Below are 22,861 nucleotides of genomic sequence, written 5' to 3' on the forward strand. Positions count from 1 at the left end.
TTTTCTTGAGATTTCTGAAAAATACATAGCTACAATATGGAATGAATGAATAATTCTTAAACAAGCAGCCCAGGTCAACATATGCAATTGAGACATTTTGAGGTAGCTGATATATTTTTATGCAATTCTTTCTGACTTGTTAAATTGTGCTTGGAATGTAATTATATTCTGGATGATAATTATAGTTATATCTTCTTTCTCTGTAGATGTTATTTATGTATCGGCTGCTGGTAGTATGCTGTCTCAGATTGTCAACTCATTATTGTTACTGCCAGTATCAGTAGCTCGGCCTTTGTTGAGTTACCTGCTAGATCTGTTGCCACCTTTAGATCGTCTTAACAGACTGTTACCTGCTGCAGCCCTTTTAGAAGATCAAGAACTACAGTGGCCACTTCATGGTAAGTGTGATATCTAGCACACTTTTAATCTGAAAAATAAATAATGGCATGTCATCTTTTCATAGTGGAAGTTTAAATTTCCTGCTAAGCGTCTTGCTACATCTGCTTTTCAACCATATGGCTGAGAGCATCGTCTGGACACTTTTAGAGCTCTGACAGACATGGTGCTGCGGCTGCTTTCTGGGGAGCCGGTTCAGTGACCGACCACCCACCCTCTCAATGAAGAACCTTTTCCTAATGTCTGATCTGAACTTCCTCTGCTGCAGCTAATAGATAATTTTGTCATGATCTGTTTACTTCCATGTCCAAATTTGACTTCTGCTTTCCATTTCATGGTGTAATAGAATTTTAACTTAAAATCATTACTTACCTGCCGAATTCCTGACTATGTGCCACAATGTATTTCTGGTGCCAGTGAAACAGAAATATAAAAACAGTGGTAAAGTGACCAAAATTTGTGATAGGAGGTGCTATGCTTATTTGCCATTCATTGACTTTTTAATTAATATTTTTGGCAAGGTTTTATGCTTTTATTAAGTGCTGTTTCCAGTTAATATCATTTATCCGTGCATGTTTATCAGAACAAAAAGAAATATGTACTGGACAAGAATAGGTCCTTGTGCAGAGTTTGAAAGAGCCTTTACTTCACTGAGTGCGAACAGTTGTCCCATGAAAGGTGATGGCCTCTGCTCTGCTGATGTTGTGACATTAACTGATCTATTTGTCCTAACTGGTGTTTCTTCAATGTATAAGTCCTTGACTTATACAGTCCTTGACAAATCTGCTATTAACTGGGAAAGATTAACAAGATCTGCCGTTAACTTTACTAATTTTGGAATTGTTTTTAACATCTGTGCAACAGTGACTAATTTGCCAATTCGTTGCTCCTACTTTGAGGTGGACCTGAATTAATTGATCCTGCTGGAGTGCCCCTGCCACAGCCTGCCCAGTCCTGGGTCTGGCTGGTTGACCTGGAGAGGACGGTGGCTCTGCTGATCGGGCGCTGTCTGGGTGGCATGCTGCAGGGGCCCGCCGTGTCCCCCGAGGAACAGGACACGGCCTACTGGCTGAAAACCCCGCTTTTCAGTGACGGGGTGGAAATGGATATTCCTCATTTAGGTAAGCTGTTAAATGTCTAATTGACATTGTAAATATTGGTGTTCAGTTTTGAAATTTCTCATGTTGGTTGAATAAGAGTTTGTCTTTCAGTGTTCCTGGCTATTCAGGTAGTGACACAAAACGTTGTAAAGTGGATATTTAAGTGTATGCTGTAGTTTACAAAGGGTCTCGGAAATGCTTATGGAAGAAAAAAATCTGCAATTTGTCAGTGATTAAGTAACACAGACTTCACTGTGGTAACTCTAAATGTTTTACTCTTAGATGCTCAGCACTGAACAGACACACCAGGGGCTCCATTGTTCATGTTTATTATTGAAAAATATTACCTTAAATTGTATTCTGCTTACAAAGTGGATTTTTTATTAATTAGAAATAATTCCAATAATAACAAACTTCAATCCTTCTTATCTACCAGAAATGTTAAAAAGATTCAGAATTAGTATTTTTAGTTATCCGTTCCTGTCCAAGTAATGCACATACTTCTGCTTCTGTGTGGCCTGTTCCTCTTGATTCGTATCTTCTTCTTCCTCTGATTCTGGGTAGACTACTTCAAGACATACTTACGAGACATAGTATTTTGAAATGGGTCCAGATACAGTAATTGCAAGTGTATGGCTATGTATTTGAGGTAGAATTAATGATACAGAATTGTGTTATTGAAGCAGAGTTGGATAATACTTTTCAGTCTTCATGCATTTTAGGTAATTTGAAACTCTAAGTCACTTTGTTCCTTAGCTAACATGAGTTTGTAGGCAGACAATGAAATGTCTTGATTTTTCTTAATGGAGAGTGAAAGTTGTTTTGTACTCTTTTAGACAGATGCGTGAGTTTAACTGCTCAGGTGTTTCCCTTCTTTTAGACAAATGCATGAGCTCCTTGCTAGAAGTGGCCCTGTCTGGAAATGAGGAACAGAAGCCATTTGATTATAAGCTGAGACCTGAGATTTCTGTTTATGTTGATTTGGCCTTGGGTTGTACAAAAGAGCCAGCAAGGAGCCTCTGGATCAGTATGCAAGACTATGCTGTTAGTAAAGGTAAGATGTTGGATATGTATGTGTGTGTGTGTGTGTGTGTGTGTGTGTGTTTAAAGCGTATTGCATGCATCAACTAGATGCCTAGCAGAATCCCATCTTTTCTTTGGCAATGACTTTAAATTCTGCGACATGATAAACTTAATTTGTGGTCAGGTTCCGCGGTCATTGTTTTGCCTTTTCTGTTACTCACTTTTGACGTTGGTTCTGGTGTTTGGCAAACATGTAGTTCAAAGTTCTTTTTTGCTCCGAACTGGAAGAAGGAGGCTCTTTTTTGCTTACTCAGTTGTTGGTATTTCTGTTTTCCTAGTAGAGCAGACTGAAACTTGTAACTAAAAGAAAAATTGATGGGGAGGAGATGGGGGAAGGCAAAGTAGCTTGCAAAGTATGTTAGGAATGGGGTGAAGGGGTAAGTCATCTCTTGTTTTTCAAGTCTCTGGGAGGCTGGCCTGGCAATTTTAATGGTTCCTCATGGTGGTTGCCTAAAATCTGGGTTCCTGCTCAAGCTTCCCAAGTCTCCTTTTAATGAGATCCACTGAGCATTGTGGTTGTGCTGTAACTTTCTATTGGACCCAGAGATAATTTTCTGTAGCTCTCCCAAGCAGGCCAGACCAAGAACAGAGCAGAAGGTGTTGTGTGCCTTTTGAGAGCAACACAGAGGGTTCTGCTGCAGAATTCCACCGAAGTAGGAATTGCAGTAAAAATTCAGGTTGTATGTTTATAAAATCTGAGATGAATGCGCTACTAAGTATGATTTTCGTTACGGAATTGGGTGTTTTAGGAGTGGATGTGGTTCTGCTCTGTTCACAATGCCACCTGGCTGACAGTTGGATGGTTATGGTTAGTGTAGCATCAAATGCAAAGTAATGGAACTTGCTCAAGATCAGGTGTGTTAGACTGAACTTTGTGTAGCCAGGTAAGTTTTCGTGATTTCTGCAGCTGCTTGCATAGGTAATATTTATTAATAGATAATGTTTAATTGCAAAAGTATTCCGAAGATATTTGTGAGGAAGTGGGACAGTGGTTATTTTTTCCCCTTGAAAAATGATGGTTCCTTGTTGAGGTTTGCTTGGCATTTGGTTATTTTATAGTAGAACAGTATCACTTTCATAATGGTTCTTTCTAAAGTGGGAAAAAAATATTTTGAGACCTGAAAAGTCAGTTTCTGAAAATACTGGATGAACCTTACTTTTGATACCTGAAAATGTCTCTTGTTAATCTTAGCAGTGAAGCTGGTGCTTGTGTTACCAGTTGGCTTTCCTGCTGGAGATGAGGCTTTTTCACTGTAAGTGGGTCTGCAAACTAATTCTTGAATGTGGTTTCTCCCACATGTGAAAGAGCAGAAAGTCTCTGATCCAGCACATTTCTAAGCAAGTTCCCTGTAAATTGGTAACGAGAAGAGCTGCTGGACAGAGGGGTCCACCCCCAGTTCAGCTCCTTGGGGCTCAGGCCACAGTTTGTGTTGGACCCTGGGCTGTTGGATCTCAGTGCCCTGAGAGACCCAACTGCGTTTGTCTGAAGCAGCATATTTATGAATTATTAGTGCTGATCTTAAGCATTAAAACTGCTTCTAACTGGGAAGATTGGAATGAGCGAAGATTTTTTTTTAAGATGTCATTGAAAGTATATTTCTTGGTTGGAAACAGCAGCCAGTTTTGATGAATCCTTTCTTCCTTTCTCTTTTCAGACTGGGATACTGCAACTTTGAGTAATGAATCACTCCTGGATACTGTGTCCAGGTTTGTCCTTGCAGCTCTTCTGAAGCACACGAGTTTACTCAGTCAGGCTTGTGGGGAGAGCAGGCAAGTAACTTAAAGCTACTTTTAAAGTTCCACTTCAGTTTTTAAAAGAAAGTTGGTATGATTTTTTTCCTGTCTGGGTCTCTTTTTTAGGTACCAGCCTGGCAAAGCCCTGGCAGAAGTCTACCGCTGCGTATATAAAGTTCGGAGTCGCTTGCTTGCCTGTAAGAACATGGAACTTATTCAGACCAGATCATCCTCAAGAGACAGATGGGTAAGGCTGTAAAGCTCTTCTCAGTTCTTCAGGCTTTACTGTGTGTTAAGGAAATGTTACATAATGTTGGTTTCATATTTGCTAATATTTTGGTTCTATCTTGTCAAAAAACTTTCAGGAACTTTCAAGTGAAAATGGACAATGTTGAATTAGGAGTCCATTCACCTGTAGTACATGTGGTATTAAATCAGTCGAAGGAAATTATTGGTCGACAGTATTTGACTCAAGCACAGCCTGAGTCTAGTTCCAGCTTCTGTATTTAAAGCCCTTGTCTTTTTGTTGTTTGTTTCACACAACATCAGAAGTATCTTTTTGATAGGGAAAAAACTTACTAAATACCTGTGTCCTTTTATGTTCATCTTCCATTTTGATGCGAATTAATTTCACTTTATGTATATTTTTGTAAATCAAGATGTTAGATAACCAAGAATCTGCTGATGTTGATACTCAAGAACACTCTTTTACTCGTACAATTGATGAAGAAGCAGAAATGGAGGAGCAGGCAGAGCGCGACAGAGAAGAAGGACACCCAGAACAAGAAGATGAAGAGGAGGAAAGAGAACATGAAGTTATGACAGCTGGTAGTAAGTACTGGTTATGTGTATCAATACTGAAGTGTGCTTTGGAAGGACAATATATTATTGTCTCCGAGGTAAAACATAGCAGTTATTTAAAAGATGATGAAATATTTCTCTGCATAAAGATTGTGGTAAGTTTATTTTTATAAAATGGTGCAGTGCTTTTCTTGGGTCAGAAAAGCCTTTTGATACGAGGGAATATGAATTCCAGGCAACGGGCTGCCCTCGTGCGTGGTTCTCAGGGCATCTGACATACACCAGCATTTCTTATACACATTGTCTACAAGACTAATCCGTTTCATTTTGTTTTCTCTAAACTTCTTTGCAATAGATCTCTGAGTATTCCTCTGTAGTTATATAGAGAATTTTTGCTGTGTTTGTATGTGTTATCTTGCATGCAATAAGCTTTGAAGGGTAATGTTATTCTGAAGTTTGGAGACAAAACTGCTGTTGATAACAGTGGGCTGACTGAGTTGGAATGCACTTGTACCTTTGAGCATCTCTTCCCGAATCTATTAAAAACTCAGGTGTTAGTCAAAGTTTGCCATTTTACCATATTTGCAGTATTGTGGTTGTAACGCAATTTGCAGTACATTGGTTGTCTAAAAAAATTGTTTAATTCTTCAGAAGATAGCTTGAAAAAGGTGAATTTCGCAAGCTGTGTTTATACTGACTTAGGCTTGTAATCAGGTTAAATGGGCTAATTATGCTTAGTTTTTCCAACTTAGTGAGGCAACACACAGCCACACTCAGTTATTTTTTCTGTTGTTACCCCAGTGTTCTCAAAGGCAGAGATTGTGTAAGCCTTTGAAAATTGCTGTAGAATTAATATAGCCTAAAAAAGGAAAGCTGTTGGACTTGAAACGTTTTTTATAGACTTTTTTTTTTTTCTCTTCCAAATATGGTTCCTCCAGATACTGTTAGAACGTTTATCTTTTCCAGCCTCTGCTGTCATCAGCTGTTTTGCCGTCAGGGTTTATATTCCCCATTAGGGCTCCCATATTCCTTTTTGGGATCTTAGAGACCAAAATGTATGTTACAGCTTTAGCCTCTATATGATGTGTCATTATACCCACAAGGCACTGGGCTTTCCTGAAGGTGCACTATGGAGTTGCAGTTCATGGTCATGAGGTGACATACGATTCCAGAAGGATACAGCTGTGGCACCTGCTCAGTAGATGCAAAGTGCTGTTGTGCTCGATGTGCAGTTGTCCTGTGCAAGTGCTCAGTGTTCTCAAATTCTACCTGGGCAGAGGTTCTGGGTACAATGAAAGAAATGCATCCAGAAATATCCAGACATGAGCACAAATTGGTAGGAAGATGATGATTATGACACTTTTACTGGAGATCCTAAGGGAAGCTGATCCTGACATGCAGAGATCAGTTTGTGTCCATGATGCCTTGCTGCTTCTGACAGTTAATATCAATGAAAGGAGTGTTTGGATTTACCTTTGCCTTTCCAAAAAAACTGAACCTTTAAAATTACAATTATTGAGTCGAGGGAGCTTTGGGTCTTTGGGCAGAGATGATGCAGTGTCTCACACAGCTTCTTTAGAAGAATCTGGCACATAAGACAGCAGCAGAATTAAGACAAGTGAAGGCTTAGAATTTTGATAGGATCTTTATTGTACTGACCAAAGCTAATAAAAGCCTGAAACTGTTTCAGTACTGAATGTCATATGTGCTGGTGTCTGGCATACAGATTTGCAGAAATGTTACTTTATATACATCTGCTGGAAGGAAGACATGAAATAATCTCTTTCTGTCTGATGCCATCCAAACAGGAGTTGGGTTGCAGTAAGACACTGTAAGAGTGTTCAGTATTCTGTCAGATTGCATTGTCCTCTTCATTTTAGACTTAACATGGTATAAATACTTCACTTAACCTTTTTGCTTGACTTCTTTTATAGCTTTGAATTATTAATGTATTCTTTTACTGGTAGAAAAATGTTTGTTCTTCTTTGTAGTGGGACAATTTTTGACCCAAGATGTAAATTAATTTTTCATTCTGTGTAGCTTTGTCTAGAAGTTAAGACCTTCTTTTTGTGTTGCACGTTACAGAAATATTTCAATGTTTCCTATCAGCCCGTGAAGTAGCTCGCAGTCGGGATCGAGATAGGCTGAGCACTGGGACAGGGACTAGACTTGACGATCCAGCTCCTCAGTCTCAGCAGGAACGGAGGATCAGCACTGATCTGACGGAAGGTCAGGATGTCTACACTGCTGCCTGCAACTCCGTGATCCACAGATGTGCCTTGTTGATTTTGGGGGTCAGCCCCGTTCTCGAGGAGCTCCAGAAACGCAGGGAGGACGGACAGTTACAGCAGCCTCCCTCTACTGCTCCCGAGGGGGTCGGAATCATGACAAGGTGGTTCGCTCTTCTCTGCTTCCTTTATAATTGATTTAATAACCTCAGTTTTCCTCTCAGGCTCAGATTTTTTTTTTTAAAAGAAACATTTTGCCTAGAGCAAGGGTTTATTTTTGTTGAGAGTAGTGATTTTTCTCGATTTTGTCTGCCACATTAACTTAAACGTTAGTAAGAGTTTATTCTGTGTGAACCACAACTACTTTTCAAAGTTGGGCCTAGCAATGAATAGTTATGAAATCCAGATTATCAGGTGTACAGAACTTTTATAAATATTGCTAACATATTGGCTTGCTCAAGACACTGTGGTTAGGTACAGGAGAATAACAAAATAAAGCCAGACAGCTCATTGAATTGGAGAAGTGTGTTATTTAAATAGTGTAAGTGCTACCTAATGCATTTTAATTTTAATAACCTGAAATATTCTTGGTAGCACAGTTTTATTCTAAACCTGACCTGCATTTAGAGTCTGCTTAATCTTCTACTGTCCAGAAACCCTGCTCTGATATTTTAAATGAAGATATTGATGGCGAGTTCAGCAGGAGATGATATATATTCAGTACTCCTTTATTCTTTTTGCCTCTTTTTGGAAATCTAGTCCCTAAAGCAGGGGTGGATGCCTCTGTCATTGTCCAGGTGGCTTTCATCTCCAGCATACCAACTTCAGGATACATTTTATGGGTGGGTTTTAATAAGTTGCGTACTTTTTCACCAACTTACTCTGTTTCTTGTCCTCAGCTCTGAAGTGCTGCACTTGAGTGCTCAGTCCTTTGGGGCTGCCCTTTGTTGAGTTGACCAATAAGGGTATTAAGAAGTAACAAAGTTTACTAGTACCCTTCATGACCATAGTAACTAAAGCCATCAGACCACTTTCTTTGCTCTTTGCTGTGGTCTTGTGATGGTCTGTGGTAGTCTGCTCCCAAATAAAACTGTGGTACCTGTTAAATTTGACTATTGACTCTTACTAATATCAGTATTTTCTTTTTCTGTGTGTATGTGTGCACGCATGTGTGTGCACCTGAAGCAGGAGTGAAAGTCTTACTGCAGAAAGTCGCTCAGTCCATGCAAACTCAAGCTACAGACTGATGAAGTCAAGAAGTGAATCTGATTTATCTCAGCCAGAATCAGATGAGGAAGGTTATTCATTGGTAAGTAAACTGGCATTAAGTATTTAGAGATTGTTAATATCATGTTTAGGTGGGAAGTACCTCTTAAACATCTGTTTAGTACTGTGTTTCAGTATAGAGGTCCCTTCTAATAACCAGCGTTGTTAAGAGAAAGTAATGGTGCTAAAACACCAATTTAAATTATTAGAGCTCTGTTAACTTTCTCACTGTTATGGGTGAGGGATGCATTTTAAATACTCAAATAGTATGCGCGATATACATGCGCCTAAAGAAATAAGGCTTTTATTTATCTTTTCGTTTAGAGTGGAAGACGGAATGTTGATTTGGATTTGGCGTCATCTCACAGAAAGAGGGGTGAGTTTTTTTAATTTAGTGAATATTGACCTAATAACTAAGTTAAGTATTTCTTAAGTTGAAATGTGTTTGCAGTTAAATATAGTGCATAATGGCAATTGGGATTTTAAAACTGAATATGTAAAAAAAACATGTAAAATAATTATTACCTTTTGTTTATTGTGTTAAATTCTGTTGGTTTGTGGCTTGGTTAGAGCATTTCCTAGGTTATAACTATTTATTCTAGTTTTTAGAATTGCAGTGCTCTCTAGAAGCAAGTCAGGATTTCCGTGAGGTCAAGGAACTTTCATTCTGTTTTCACTTGTGTGACTTCAGGAATTAAAGAATTGGCAAAGAAGTTTAATATCAAGTAAAACACTCTATTCTTGTGCTCACAATCAACTTCACTGTAAAATGGACTCGAACACGGAGAACTTGTATCCAGAAAATACCGCTTCGGTTTTTGCATCCTCTCAACGCCAGTGCACCTACAGAACCAAGCAACCGCTGCTTCCATTGCTCTAATATAAATCAGATTTGTAGCTTTTGTATTGCTTTCTGTCGCCGCTTCCTTCTGGGGAATCTCAATGAGCTTCTTCACAGAAGGTGGTGGAGGGAGCACAGAGTGTTTGTTTACACAGAGACCAAAAAGTCCCACTTGGCTCTGGATGATGCGGAGTCTCTGCTGGAATCACAACTTATCTCTGTTGTATCTTTAAAAATCTTGGGAAAAGGTTAACAGGAGTTAGGCTGGGTTATGATTTGCTTTAATTACAGAAGCCTCAATAGTGTTAGGTAGTGTGAGAGTTCTGGTTTAATAGCCTTCCTCATTAGGCAGAGTACTGAGGGGTTACTTGGTTTTGAAGTCCCGTGGAACTGTAAAGCAAACTTGCAGTGGCAGCACTCATTGCACTTCAATTTGTAAATAATGTGGAAAGGAATTCCTTGTGCCTGGATAACCAATTGAACCAGGTGAGCAGGTGAATAAGTTTCCTAGAGCTGTTCATAGTGTGACAGCAGGGTGTATGTTGGATTCTCAGTGTTAGACCCCACAGCCTCTGTCAGCACTCTGTTCTGCACTCTGTTCTCTGAAGCCACCATGTTCAGCTTTGCCGTTAATGTGACACAGAACTCTTCACTCGCCTTCCTCGCCTTGGGTTCAATGTGAGATACAGATCATGGTTCCTGAACTGTCGGTTGGACTGGTGAGGTTGTTATAGTCATGGGCTCTAGGAAGTAAGGAATAATGCTACAATAGACTTTCTCAACCAACCAATCTGTAGGAGTTTTTCCTTAGAGAAGAAGGTTCTGAACTGGGTGTGTTAACACTGGGGAGAAACACAACTAAATGCAGTTGAACTATCCAGAACTTCTATTCCTCTAGAAAAAGTTCTTTTCGGTACTTTTGCTGTAGGAGGTGATGAGCACATTAATATTTTCCCCTCATATAGCCCTTGGGGGGTTTTTGTTGCTTAGATTCAGCTTTTTCCATTTTGCAGATCCTGAGATTGTGCCTCAAAATGTACCTCTCCGTTACAGTACCTGGGGGATACTGTGCGCTGCATTAATAAAGAATGTGTAATTAGCAAGGCAATCGTAAGCATAGGTACAGACAGATAAGCGAGAGTCCTCCAGTCTTGGATTTTCCTAACTTCACATAAACCTTAGTTCAGTGAATTCTGGTGTGCTTGTGTGTGCTCTGGTATTTACTAACACAATTGAGCAACTCTGAAAAAACCAGCAACCTAAATGAAATCTAAATTAAATTGAAATCATTTTGGGTACCTGTAATAATGTGAGTTCTGCGTTTTTAAATTGCAAGGTCATGTTAGAGTAAGGGATGTAAACATGTCTTGGTGTTTGCATGTAATTGTGCTAAAGGGGATATATTTTTTTCCTGAAAAGAAGGTGGAGAATTTAGAAGGTCTGTTACCTAGGCTATACTAATTCAAAACAAGAGTAAAGATTTTTTCCCCCCAAACTTTGCTGCTTGATATATTGTTATATTGATTGAGATGAGACTGATGGTTTAAGTCTAAGTCAAAATAATATGAGGAAGAGATTTGAAGAATATGTTGCCTTGTGTTTCAAATGTCTGCTTTTGTCTTCCGATTCCTGTGTGGTGCAGTGTATTTACTGCTTTTTGGCCAGTTGAGCCCCAGAAAAAAGAAGAGCTTCAAGCAAGTAACTGATGGCATGTTTCTTTTTTTGTCTATAGCTTCCCTACATATTTTCTGTTTTTTGGAGTGTGTATTGCAGCTGTGCCACATTCATGTAGAAAACTCATTGTTACAAGCTGGCTTATAAGTACAAGTCAACTGTTTTTTTGTACTGTGAGCTTAAAGCTTATTCTTATGTGCAACTATTCCTGTGATTGTAGAGGCTTATGGAAGTGCTAAGCTGCAATCAATTCTGTGTGATTGGCATTACACAGAATCAAGCTAAGCTCTAATACGCAATCATACTTTTGAGTCTTCAATCGATATGTAACTCTTCAACAAAAAAATTGCTTTGTTTCACGTTTGCGTGCCCAAATTCCTAAATGTTTTTGTTTCTGAAGCATACTACTTTGACTTCTGCCATGTTTGGTTTTAAACTCTATACTTTTAGTTATAGCTTCTCCTGTTTTACATTTAATCTGTATCTCAAAATTGTTGGATTTTTCTCCTAATTTGGAACAAGTTTAAATTGTTCTTAATGTAATCATTCTTTGATTTAATACTAAAATGATTAGCTAAGACATTGCCTTTTTAAAATCTGAAACAGTTTAGGTTTTTTATGGTGGGGTCTCATAAGGTTTCTTGACTACCAAAACTAAATTTTCTTCCGTTCTGTTGATTGCTGAAAGGTCCCCTAAAGCTTCTGATTGAAGGCGCTGGAATCGCTTTTTGCTCCTTTACAAACCCGTTATCACGTGCTGTGCTCCCCGGTGGCCAGCGCCGCCCGGGGCAGGGGCTGCCGCAGGGCAGCGGCGCTTTGGAAGCTGCCACACGGGCAACATCTTGTAGACTTGGGCACGGCTCAGCTCTGCTTCCTGCAGGCACTCGGGGCTTCATTTCTCCGTTCACCATGCATTGCCGGGGAGCTCCTGCACAAACCCCACTGTTCTAGCACCCTGGTAATCTGCTCTGTCCTGTTTAGCTTCAGTTTCTCACCTGCCATTTCAGCACATAACTTAGTTTTAAATAGAGAGCTTTAAGACAAGCTTTTTAAGAATTAATACTAAATTTAGGGTAGGGTGGTATCTGTCTTTTGTTTTAAATATTGTTACCAGGTATAAATTGTAAAATTGAATAACATGATTTCCTTAAATTCTTTCATGACAAAATAGATGGTTCTGTGTAAACTGAGTAATACCGCTGTATTACATAAACCAGCACAAATTAGGAATTTGATTACACTTTGAAAAGTGGTGTTTAAACTTCATCTTTGCATTATCCCAAATGAATTGGCATGCCAAATTTTTGACAACTACCTAATAAGACCTAAGGACTGTGATGGTTCTTTTTGAAGCCATTGCAGTCTGTTCAGTAGCAAGTGTAGGAATCTCATGCAAATGCACTTGAACACTACTTACAGAGAAGGAAATAGAATGTGAACGGGTTTTTGTAACTCATAGCCCTGACAACTACATGTATTGGCAACTGAGTGGACATTAACTACATTATTTACACAGGAAAGCAAAATTTCACAGTATTTTGAATTTTTAAGTTGCGTGAAGGTACAAATTGTGACCTGCAGGAGCAGATTGACAGAATAATCACATTTTGCCTTTACTGCAGACAAGAATGGTGTAGAACAGTTGCCAGGAGCATTGTTCTGAGTTCAAAACCTGACTTGTCTCCTTGTTCCGTGAGCAGCTGCAGACAGAGCTGCTGCGGGTTGGCAGCGTTTACAGGAGGTCCTGAAACTGGCATCCAGCAGTTACCATCGGAACTCGGCCTCACCGATGGGAGAGCTTTCAGCACATTCTTTGCTATGACTTGCTGTGACTTTTTCCTGAAAACGGCTGTTTCATAACATTTGAGGCTGGTGCCCTGCAGATAGCTTTGTAGAACTGACATGTTACTGTGGATTTGTATGACTGCTGGGTTGTGATTCTCCAAATTATATCTGTAGCTCATCGTGCACAAGAGCAGACATCACTTACCTATATAGACGGAAGGTTCTTTTTTGAAGGGTTTGCTCTCTCGCAATACCTTGCATATCTCCAAGTCAGCAAACAGCATTTACAAAACCACTAACATATGGACTCTTGTGTTGTTATATATATTTAAGTGATGTGTATCAGTTAAGTGCTGATGGAGGTGACCAGTGCCATTGCACTCGTTGTGCCAGGTGTAGAGTTCTAGCAAAACTCTTGTGGAAATGAGCTCAAATGCGTGGTGGTCAGTAAGCTGCAGTGCTGCAGGTTGGTGACTGATGCTCATGTGAAGAAGGGGATTTATTAATGGCAGCCAAGTTTCAGGTAGTGTAATGACATGCTGATGTAATAGGAAATACTGGAAACTAGACTTGTCAGGTCGCCAGATGATGAAAATATAGATCTAATACATGCTGCAGATAGTACTTATTATACATGTATCTACTTACCTTGAATCCTAACAAAGTAAATGCTCTCTGTTAGTCTAAAATAGAAATTTTCTGTTCCATTCTTCAATCATGAATTCCATAAACGTTTTATACAAAATGACATTGTGCTTTTTCAAAACCATAAAATATGTAGTGGTGTGATTAAAACCAAAAAAACATTCTTTTTGATGGTTAGACCTTAAAACAAATATCCAAAGTGCACAATTTATGTTGTAGCACATCTTTTCTTTACTGTTTCGTCATTTAGCTGCAAAGCATTTTTATTCAGTGTTCTGGCTTAAAGCTGAGCAGCTTGAGTGGCTTCTATCTTTTTGTTTTTTCCCTTGGCAGCACCTTGCAATACTGCTTAACACAATTAAAAGAAATACAACCTTTCCTTTAGGGAAATTGCTCTGAGTTTGAATCAAGTGTTTTGCTCTAAGCTGCTTAATGCATGGGATAAGTAACATAAATATCCATTTTCCACCTGTATGAACAGCAGCAGCTCAGTCTTTACCTACTGTCAAAATGTGTTACCTGACAAACTGAGATTTATGAAACTTCATTTTGTAAATCTTTAGGAGCAATACACAGTCAAGTGGATCCTTTAAGTGACTCCTGGGCTCGACTAAAACACAGCAGAGATTGGTTATACACGTCCTCCTACTCATTCGTCGAGTCTGATTTTGATCTCTCAAGATCCCTTGGAGTTCACACTTTGATAGAAAATGTTGTCAGCTTTGTAAGTGGAGATGTGGGGAACTCGCCGGGATTTAAGGAACCAGAGGAAAGTATGTCCACCAGTCCCCAGGCATCAGTCATCGCAATGGAGCAGCAGCAGTTGAGAGCTGAGGTAAGTTTCAGTTGAACGCCTTTTCTTATTCTTCATACATTCTGCTCATTCAAGAAAGCAGCTACCTCATTTGTTCCCGCTTGTGGCTGAATATGATCTAATTCTAATTTCTGAGGATACTTGCTGCTTGCTTAACACCGTCTTTCACCTGCCTTCATTTTTAGCTTCGTCTGGAAGCACTTCATCAGATCTTAGTGCTTCTGTCGGGGATGGAGGAGAAGAGCAGTGTGCCGTTAATGGGGAGCCGCCAGGTACCAGGATTTCAGTCGTCTTCATTGCTTACTTCCGTCAGACTGCAGTTCCTTGCTGGCTGCTTTGGTCTGGGCACGGTAGGACACGCAGGCACCAAAGGGGAGAGTGTCAGATTGCATCACTACCAGGTACGTACTTTAATAATCCCTGCTGTTTCAATAAGTGGGTGATAAAAATGTATCAGTCCTTATAACATTTATTTGTTTGGCCCAGGATGGTATCAGAGCAGCTAAGAGAAGTATTCAAATCGAAATCCAAGTGGCTGTGCACAAAATTTACCAGCAATTATCTGCTACATTAGAAAGGGCTCTGCAAGCTAATAAGCATCACATTGGTAAGTGAAAACCACATTTGCAAACTACATCCCCTGCTTATGTGTTTAACAAAGCAGACTTGGATATTAGTGACCAGGATTCACTGAACTATGTCTGACATCTTTTCCTAAGAGAGAGCAGCTTGTTAGCCTTTTTCTACCTTTGTTTTCCTCAAGTGTTAGCCCTTCTTATTTTGACACTTGTAAGTACTGTCAGCCTTTTTGTTTTGCCTCCCACGGTCTTCCACAGTCACCCATGTCTTTGGCGCTTCAAAATGATTTTTAGGTTTTTCAGGGTTAGATTGTTTTCTCAAGCGATGAAAAGTCTCCGATCTTATTTCTTTAATTTAAGTGAACTTTCTTTAAACCCAAACACAAAGCACAGACTCTCTTGCCTGTTTTGGAAGCCCTTTCTCCCTGGCCTTCTGCACCCAGACGTTGCTGTGGGCCTCTCTCCATGAGGGGCAGCAGGAGCTCTGCAGCTCTCGGTGCCGTCGTACACTCACAGGCTGGGAGCTTCAGCACAGCAGAGAGTGCTGGAGTTCGGTTTGTTGGGAGAGCCCAGTGGACAAACGCTCACACCTGAATTGTTTTGTTGTTTCATGTAAAATGGAATTGAAAGAAATGTATTGACAGTCAACTTGGAGCACAAGTAGAAAATGAAGTATTTCACCCAGTTACCCTTACCCTAGAGAGAAGACTCTGGTTTAGATTTCACCTCAGAACATCCACATCACAAGCTAGATGTACGTTATTTTCTTCCATGAAAAACCTTGACATAGAGGCTGCAGTGAGTTAAAGGGAGCTGTGATGGTACTGTACAGAAAGACTAACTCAAAGTGTCTGACAGAGAAGGCAAACTCTTTACTTGAGAATTTAATTCATTACATTATTTTAAACCTAATCCGCTGTTCTTCAGTCTTACTATTCTTACTCTGAACAGCTTATTAATGAAAACCAACTTCATTTTCCTCTCAGAAGCACAGCAGCGCCTTCTGTTGGTCACAGTCTTTGCTCTGAGCGTGCACTACCAGCCCGTTGACGTCTCTTTGGCCATTTCCACGGGGCTGCTGAACGTGCTGTCCCAGCTGTGCGGCACAGACACCCTGTTGGGGCAACCGCTGCAGCTGCTGCCCAAAACGGGCATTTCTCAGCTCAGCACAGCTTTGAAAGTCGCCAGCACGAGGCTCCTTCAGATCCTCGCCATCACCACGGGGTGAGTGTGGATTGCACCCTTGCTTTCAGAAAACTTCATTATCGAGCTTTTCAGCACCTTTAAAAATAACTTCTCTTTTGTGGGAGCTTTCCTTAGGCCAATAAATGTTGTTCAGAAGCATGTGAAGAGGAGGAGGCAAGTAGGCACATTATTCATAAGAAAGATGCACATAAGACTGATAAATGTTTTTAAGTTGCAAATGAGGAGTTTGGACCAGAATAGCTAGAACTTTATGCTCTGTAAACTCTGTGTTCAAGCATTCCCCATTTTTCTAGTTGGGCTTTGTGTCCAGATCTGTTGGGTTGGAATGTTGCTGAGTAAAAGTCGTTTGTGTAAAAGTCACACCAGTAACATGGCAGGAGTTCTTCAGAGCAGGATGTTGTGCTTCTTTTCAGAATATAAAGTAATTTTCTGAGGAATACCGGCCTCTGCTAGACCAGGGAACTGCATCCAAAATCCTGCCAACATGTAAATATTTAGTTTAACTCTGTAAAGAAAAAAGCAGTAGAGAAAGTGTCTTCTGTTTAGAGCAAGAGTATTATTTCATATTCAGTACATGGATCTTCATTTCAGTGTTCATACCACACATTGTATTTACTTGCCATATCCATTATGTACCAGAAAACCAAAACCAAACCACAAACCCAACACGCTACCTTTGGAATTGCAGTGGGATTGTGCTTAGTTGACTAAGTTGTTCTTTTTCCCCAAGGATGTTCTGGAAATGTATCATTTGATTCCAAAGACTGAGCAGTTTTAAAGTGTCTTAAAAATAGGGTTCAAATAAGAATAATCTGCAAGAATGAGGAAAAAGGGACCTGCTGCAAGAGGATGTGTGAGAATTAGTGCTGTGTTAGGCTCAGTTGTCATTTGCACTGAGTTTGTGGTTGTTTCTTTATGTGATTGTTCCTTGAATCAGCTCTCAAGTATTTGTACTTTATCGTGTGTGTGTGCATAGAACCTACGCTGACAAGCTGAGCCCCAAGGTGGTCCAGTCGCTGCTGGATTTATTGTGCAGTCAGCTGAAGAACTTGTTATCCCAAGCTGGCGTGATGCTTATGGCTTCCTTTGGAGAAGGGGAGGGTGAGGAAGATGACGCAGAATCAAAAAAGGCAGATTCAGCTGGGGAAAATGAGAAGAGAGACTTCAGAGGTAATTGTCTGGCATCATTTCTCTTATAGGTTTGGAATAGCAGAAAGCATAACAACTCACTGAATGCTGAGGCCCTCGCCCACTCTACTGTATTTTGATTGTTGTTGGGTCATTCTTAACTCTGTAGATCAGATTAAATAAAGTCATCACATCATTTTCTGCTCAGTTCAGATTTATATATCCTTGATACATAAATCAATTTAAGGGCAGGAGCAGGCTGAGAATAAGAATTACTTCAGCTGGTTTGGATTTAGGAGGACAATACTGTTTTATCAAAAAATGAGTTATTGGTACTAGTGTTTTTTATAAATGTGGTCATAGGAATTTAATTACCTAAATTTCAAACTACAAGTAAATATAACTTAATTCAGGAAGTTGTGTTTGCTTTATATGACGCAGTTGTGTAGTCTGAGTGGGTGGGAAGAGGTTGACCCTACTTGTCATATTAAAAAATCTGCAACAAAAGATTTTCTGAAATATTTATGTTTTTACATAATTTGCAGTCCATTAATTAACATTTTGAATTTCTTTGGAAGTTGTTGCCAGTCACAAGGACTGCTAATAACATTTTAATAATAAGGTCGTAAATCAAAACTTTTAATTAAACTTTGTAGCCGCCCTCCGAAAGCAACACGCAGCGGAATTGCACTTGGGAGACTTTCTCGTGTTCCTGCGTAGAGTTGTGTCTTCTAAAGCGATTCAGTCCAAAATGGCATCTCCCAAGTGGACAGAAGTACTTCTGAACATCGCTTCTCAGAAGTGTTGCTCAGGTAGGACCTTTTCACAATATGCTCATGGTCACTTGCAGTTCCTGTGGGTGCAGTTCCTGAAAACTGGCCCTGTTGGAACGTGTGTTACATCATGAGCAGCTAAATCTCAGTTCAGTAGCTGTGCGCAAGCTCCACTTTGGAAAATTGTGCACTGGGGGTGTACAGCTGGCATTGGGGGTGCATTCCTGGTGCAGAAGTCACTTTGGGATTACTAACACACTGTTCCATCTTTAGGAGTTCCCTTGGTTGGCAATTTGAGGACGAGACTTCTTGCACTTCATGTACTAGAAGCTGTATTGCCTGCTTGTGAATCTGGCGTTGAAGATGATCAAATGGCTCAGGTCTTTATATTTTGTTATACGCTTTTGCATCTGTTTCTTCAAAAAGTCCCGTTAAACTTTTAAATGTTTCATGGTTTTGTTCAGAATTCAAATCAGGTGAGGCTCAGTGTAGATGTTTGCTTATCTAAGAGCACTAAATATGTTGACGCTTATACCTACAAACCAGTGTAAAACAATATAATTATTTGTTGTCCTCATTCTGGATGTAAAATGATCCGAATTGTTTTCTAACACGCCAGGTGGTTGAACGATTGTTCTCCCTTCTGTCTGACTGCATGTGGGAGACTCCAATAGCTCAGGCTAAACACGCAATTCAGATAAAGGAGAAGGAACAAGAAATGAAGCTACAGGTAATGATGCTTTTACTTTCTCTCTTGGCTGCACGCAGCTGAGTTACATTTACCACAAATACGTTCTCCTTTTCCTGCCAGAAGCAAGGGGAGTCTGAAGATGAAGATGAGAATCTTCCCATCCAGGAGGTGTCCTTTGACCCTGAGAAAGCTCAGTGCTGCATCGTGGAGAACGGGCAGATCCTGACTCATGGCAGCGGAGGGAAAGGATATGGGTTAGCGTCCACTGGAGTTACTTCTGGATGTTACCAGTGGAAGGTACGTTGTGTAAAAATTTATTTCTTAACTTCTGCTACTTGTTTTGGGAACACACTATGATCCGTAAACAACAGCTACCTGTGATTTTTCCCTTATGGTGACTTTCTTGTGTAAATGACATTTTAGGAGTGTTAGGTTTACGGTTGGACTCTATAATCTTAAGGCTCTTCTTGAACCTAAATGGTTCTCTGAATCCAACGTGAAGAGTTTGTGGCTGCTTTTGAGCATTGCCATTTGGGTATTTCAGTACCTAGACTGGAGGCTGCAAATAGGCGTTGTGTATTTGGAGCGGTGATGGTATAATACTTGTCCCTGAGATCCATACTCAGCACAAATATACGTTATCTTGCAAAAGTTACCTACTGAAATATGTAGATTTTGAATTTTTTCTTTAGAAATACACTTCACAAAACATTTTGTTTTCTTGCAAAAAGAGACATCAGCCTGTCTGAGTGACAAGACCACCTTTTAATACCTCATCTGGAATGACTGTTTTAGGAAGACAGATACATACAGAGTTGTAGGCTTTGTTAGTACCGTCTTTGAGTATAACACTATTACTCCTTTTTTTTACATGAATCTGTGTAAATCACTCACTGTGAACATGAGGAGCAAAACTTACTTGTTTCTGTAATATTATTTTTAGCACTTTTATTCTAACTTCAGTGTGTGTATGTTTTGAGTCTGGGAAAAAGCCAACAACTTCTTCATATATTTCCATACAGTTGTCTTAACTATTAATGGTTTAAGTTTAAATGACTTGTTAATAGCTACCCTTACACACCAAGATGTCATTTTAGAGGTAGAGCATGATTTTAGCTTATTAGCTGATTTATTTTTTATTTGTTAAAACTTCGGAGTAAAACAGTTTGAACTGTACATAAATATGCATAAGGTAAATCTTCATTGCTTTATTGTGTTAAAATGTATATTCTTGACTTCTTTCCCCATTTATTTGTTTCGTTTTGCCTCCTAGTTCTACATTGTGAAGGAGAATCGGGGCAATGAAGGCACATGTGTAGGAGTTTCTCGCTGGCCAGTGCATGATTTTAACCATCGTACCACCTCAGATATGTGGCTATATAGAGCCTATAGTGGAAACCTCTATCACAATGGAGAACAGACTTTGACGTTGTCCAGCTTTACACAAGGAGATTTCATCACATGCGTGTTAGATATGGAAGCAAGAACTATTTCCTTTGGTAAAAATGGAGAGGTATTTAACATTAATTGGTTCTTTTGGTGTTTTTTGCAACAGTAGTTTAGCATGGATGTTTTATATAAAGCTAAGAAACAATAGTTAAGACATGTCACAGTTTCAGTACGTACAAGGCTTATATTACACGTATAATTTTGTCACATTTCATATTTTTGCTTGTTAAGGTGTTCTGTGTTTGGTTTTGTTTGAACTAGGAGCCAAAACTAGCTTTTGAAGATGTGGATGCAGCAGAATTATATCCTTGTGTTATGTTCTATAGCAGTAATCCAGGAGAAAAGGTAACTTGAATGTTTATTTGTGTAGGCATACTGGTTTTGGCTGATGTAAAGTCAGTGTTCTTTGTAACAGTCTGTATGGTGCTATGGTTTGGGTTTATGACCAAAGCAGTGTTGATAACGCCCAGTGTTTTAGCTACTGCTGAACAGTGTTTACACGGCATCAAGGCCGTGTCCCTCCCAGCCGCACGCTGGGGTTGCAGGAGGCTGGGGAGGGGTGGCAGCCATTCAGCTCACTTACAGTGACCAAAGGGGTTTTCCATCTGGTGCAGCATCATGTACAGAATAAAACTGCAGGGAAGTTCGCCAGGGGTTTCTGTTGCTTGGGGTCTGTCTGGGCATCGGTCAGCTGGTGGTGAGCGATTGCATTTTGCATCACTTGTTTTCTTTTGTTTTGTTTTATTTTGTCTTTTTTTCCTCCTTTTTTTTTCTTTTTCTCTCTTTTGTTTACAAAACTTTCTTTATCCCAACCCATGAGTTTTCTCACTTTTGCCCTTCTGATGCTTTTCCTCATCCCGCTGGGAAGGGTAATCGAGTGGCTGTGTGGGGCTTTGCTGCCTCACCAGGGTTAACACTCAGCAACGGGTCTAAGTTTCTCCTTTCCCTTCTGTTCTCCATGTCAGTGTTATGGATGTTGGGTTTTTGGGGACAGAGGGGTGGTAGCTAACAAGTGCTGAGAATGTCACTGATTATTCATTTTGGTTCATGATGTACATCGCACTACATTACTTACGGACTAGCCAGACTTTTCATATATTCCTATATTGTGCAATCTATTGTAATTTAAAATGTATTTTAATGTTTAGAATTGATTTATAGACTTAATGTTTTACATACAAAATTGCATTCCCAAGAAACCAGGGAGAATGTAGGATTAGGAATTCCAGATGGTCGTATCTGAGAAACCATGAGCAGTTGTGATTTCAGCATCCTTGAGTTTGAAGGGATGCAGCTTTTGATCAGTGTTAAGGTGGATTTCCTGGGGAGCCCAAGCACAAAAAGAAAGTGCTAGTGGTTTTTACCATAAAATGAGTGTCTTCAGGTACACAGGGAAGATAACTTTTAAACTGTTCTCTTTAAACCCTTAGGTGAAAATCTGCGACATGCAGATGCGTGGTACACCAAGAGATTTGCTGCCTGGTGACCCCATCTGCAGTCCCGTTGCCGCAGTGCTGGCAGAAGCCACTATCCAGCTCATTCGTATCCTTCATCGCACAGACCGCTGGACACACTGCATCAATAAAAAAATGATGGAAAGACTGAACAAAATCAAAACATGCCTTAAAGAAGCAGGCCAAAAGCTGAAGAAAAGTCGCTCAGTTCAAAGTCGAGAAGAGAATGAGGTGAGAGAGGAGAAAGAAAATAAAGAGGAAGAGAAAAACAAACACAGTCGGCACGGCCTGGCTGACCTCTCGGAGCTGCAGCTGAAGATGCTCTGTGTGGAAGTGTGGCCTGTTCTAGCGGTAATTGGTGGAGTCGATGCCGGTCTTAGAGTTGGAGGACGATGTGTGCACAAGCAAACGGGCCGTCATGCCACCTTGCTTGGAGTAGTGAAGGAGGGCAGCACATCTGCCAAGGTCCAGTGGGATGAAGCAGAGATTACTATCAGGTATGCTCCGATCCTACACCTTTCACAATCTAGTAGTGGTTTGTGCTCGGAAGTAAATCTTCAGAAGTAACATACATTTTACACTAGAGTCATGCTGATCAATTATTTTAAACTTAGACGTCAACATTTGTTTTTTTAAAACAAATAGTATGAGTAAATTTTTTATGCCCTCTAGTATATAGTTTACAATCGATGAGCATCATTAGACTTAGATTTGGCCTCTAGTTGGGATGTGACCAGCTTGCCAGTTTTCCTACATTGAAATGAGGATTGCGTAGTTTAGAATTGGTATGTGTGGGCTAACTAGAACATTATTACTGTCTTAAGTTGCTACAGCTCCTTGATTATGTCTGTAAAGAACACAGATTTTCACTGGGGCTCAGTGATGCTTTGGTAAATGGTGAAGCTGGTTCTGAAGAGAGACCTGATTGAGTTTATCAGAGCTGAGGTGTCTTTGCTGCAGTGTCATTCCCTTCTTAGTGGACTGGGAATTGCTCCGTGGGGCTTGAGGAGTGGTTCAGGTCAGGAGTGGGAGGATTCTCTCTTCTTAATGGTAGGTTGATGGTGGTGTTCAAATTACTGCTGCCTCCAAGAGTCTTTGTTCGTTCTGACCTGCCCTAGAGAGCTGAAGAAATGCCCCTGTCTGAGATACTGACACTCCAGAGCTCTTCTGCAGATGATGGTGAGAACTGGGGAGGAGCTGGAAGGAGCTGCTCCT

The 22,861-nt window shown here is 40.1% G+C and overlaps 1 protein-coding gene across 11 annotated transcripts in view; it reads left to right on the forward strand.

Moving 5' to 3' along the window:
- Positions 1-22,861, forward strand: part of HERC1 (HECT and RLD domain containing E3 ubiquitin protein ligase family member 1) — a 109,495-nt gene that overhangs the window by 49,328 nt on the left and 37,306 nt on the right. For 7 of the 11 annotated variants that reach the window (XM_080351064.1, XM_080351061.1, XM_080351065.1 and 4 more), the window contains exons 17-37: positions 207-398; positions 1,296-1,517; positions 2,377-2,550; positions 4,235-4,349; positions 4,440-4,560; positions 4,973-5,144; positions 7,200-7,506; positions 8,531-8,651; positions 8,933-8,984; positions 14,117-14,388; positions 14,553-14,768; positions 14,854-14,974; positions 15,932-16,169; positions 17,128-17,321; positions 17,936-18,091; positions 18,326-18,432; positions 18,672-18,782; positions 18,864-19,040; positions 20,017-20,256; positions 20,454-20,537; positions 21,623-22,143. In XM_080351064.1, the coding sequence (XP_080207190.1) occupies positions 207-398; positions 1,296-1,517; positions 2,377-2,550; positions 4,235-4,349; positions 4,440-4,560; positions 4,973-5,144; positions 7,200-7,506; positions 8,531-8,651; positions 8,933-8,984; positions 14,117-14,388; positions 14,553-14,768; positions 14,854-14,974; positions 15,932-16,169; positions 17,128-17,321; positions 17,936-18,091; positions 18,326-18,432; positions 18,672-18,782; positions 18,864-19,040; positions 20,017-20,256; positions 20,454-20,537; positions 21,623-22,143 (3,913 nt within the window). The remainder of the gene's footprint in view (positions 1-206; positions 399-1,295; positions 1,518-2,376; positions 2,551-4,234; positions 4,350-4,439; positions 4,561-4,972; positions 5,145-7,199; positions 7,507-8,530; positions 8,652-8,932; positions 8,985-14,116; positions 14,389-14,552; positions 14,769-14,853; positions 14,975-15,931; positions 16,170-17,127; positions 17,322-17,935; positions 18,092-18,325; positions 18,433-18,671; positions 18,783-18,863; positions 19,041-20,016; positions 20,257-20,453; positions 20,538-21,622; positions 22,144-22,861) is intronic. The other 4 variants (XM_080351068.1, XM_080351066.1, XM_080351071.1 and 1 more) reach the window with 4 other exon arrangements.

This window comes from Nesoenas mayeri, assembly GCF_963082525.1.
Source record: "Nesoenas mayeri genome assembly, chromosome: 11".
NCBI lineage: Eukaryota > Metazoa > Chordata > Aves > Columbiformes > Columbidae > Nesoenas > Nesoenas mayeri.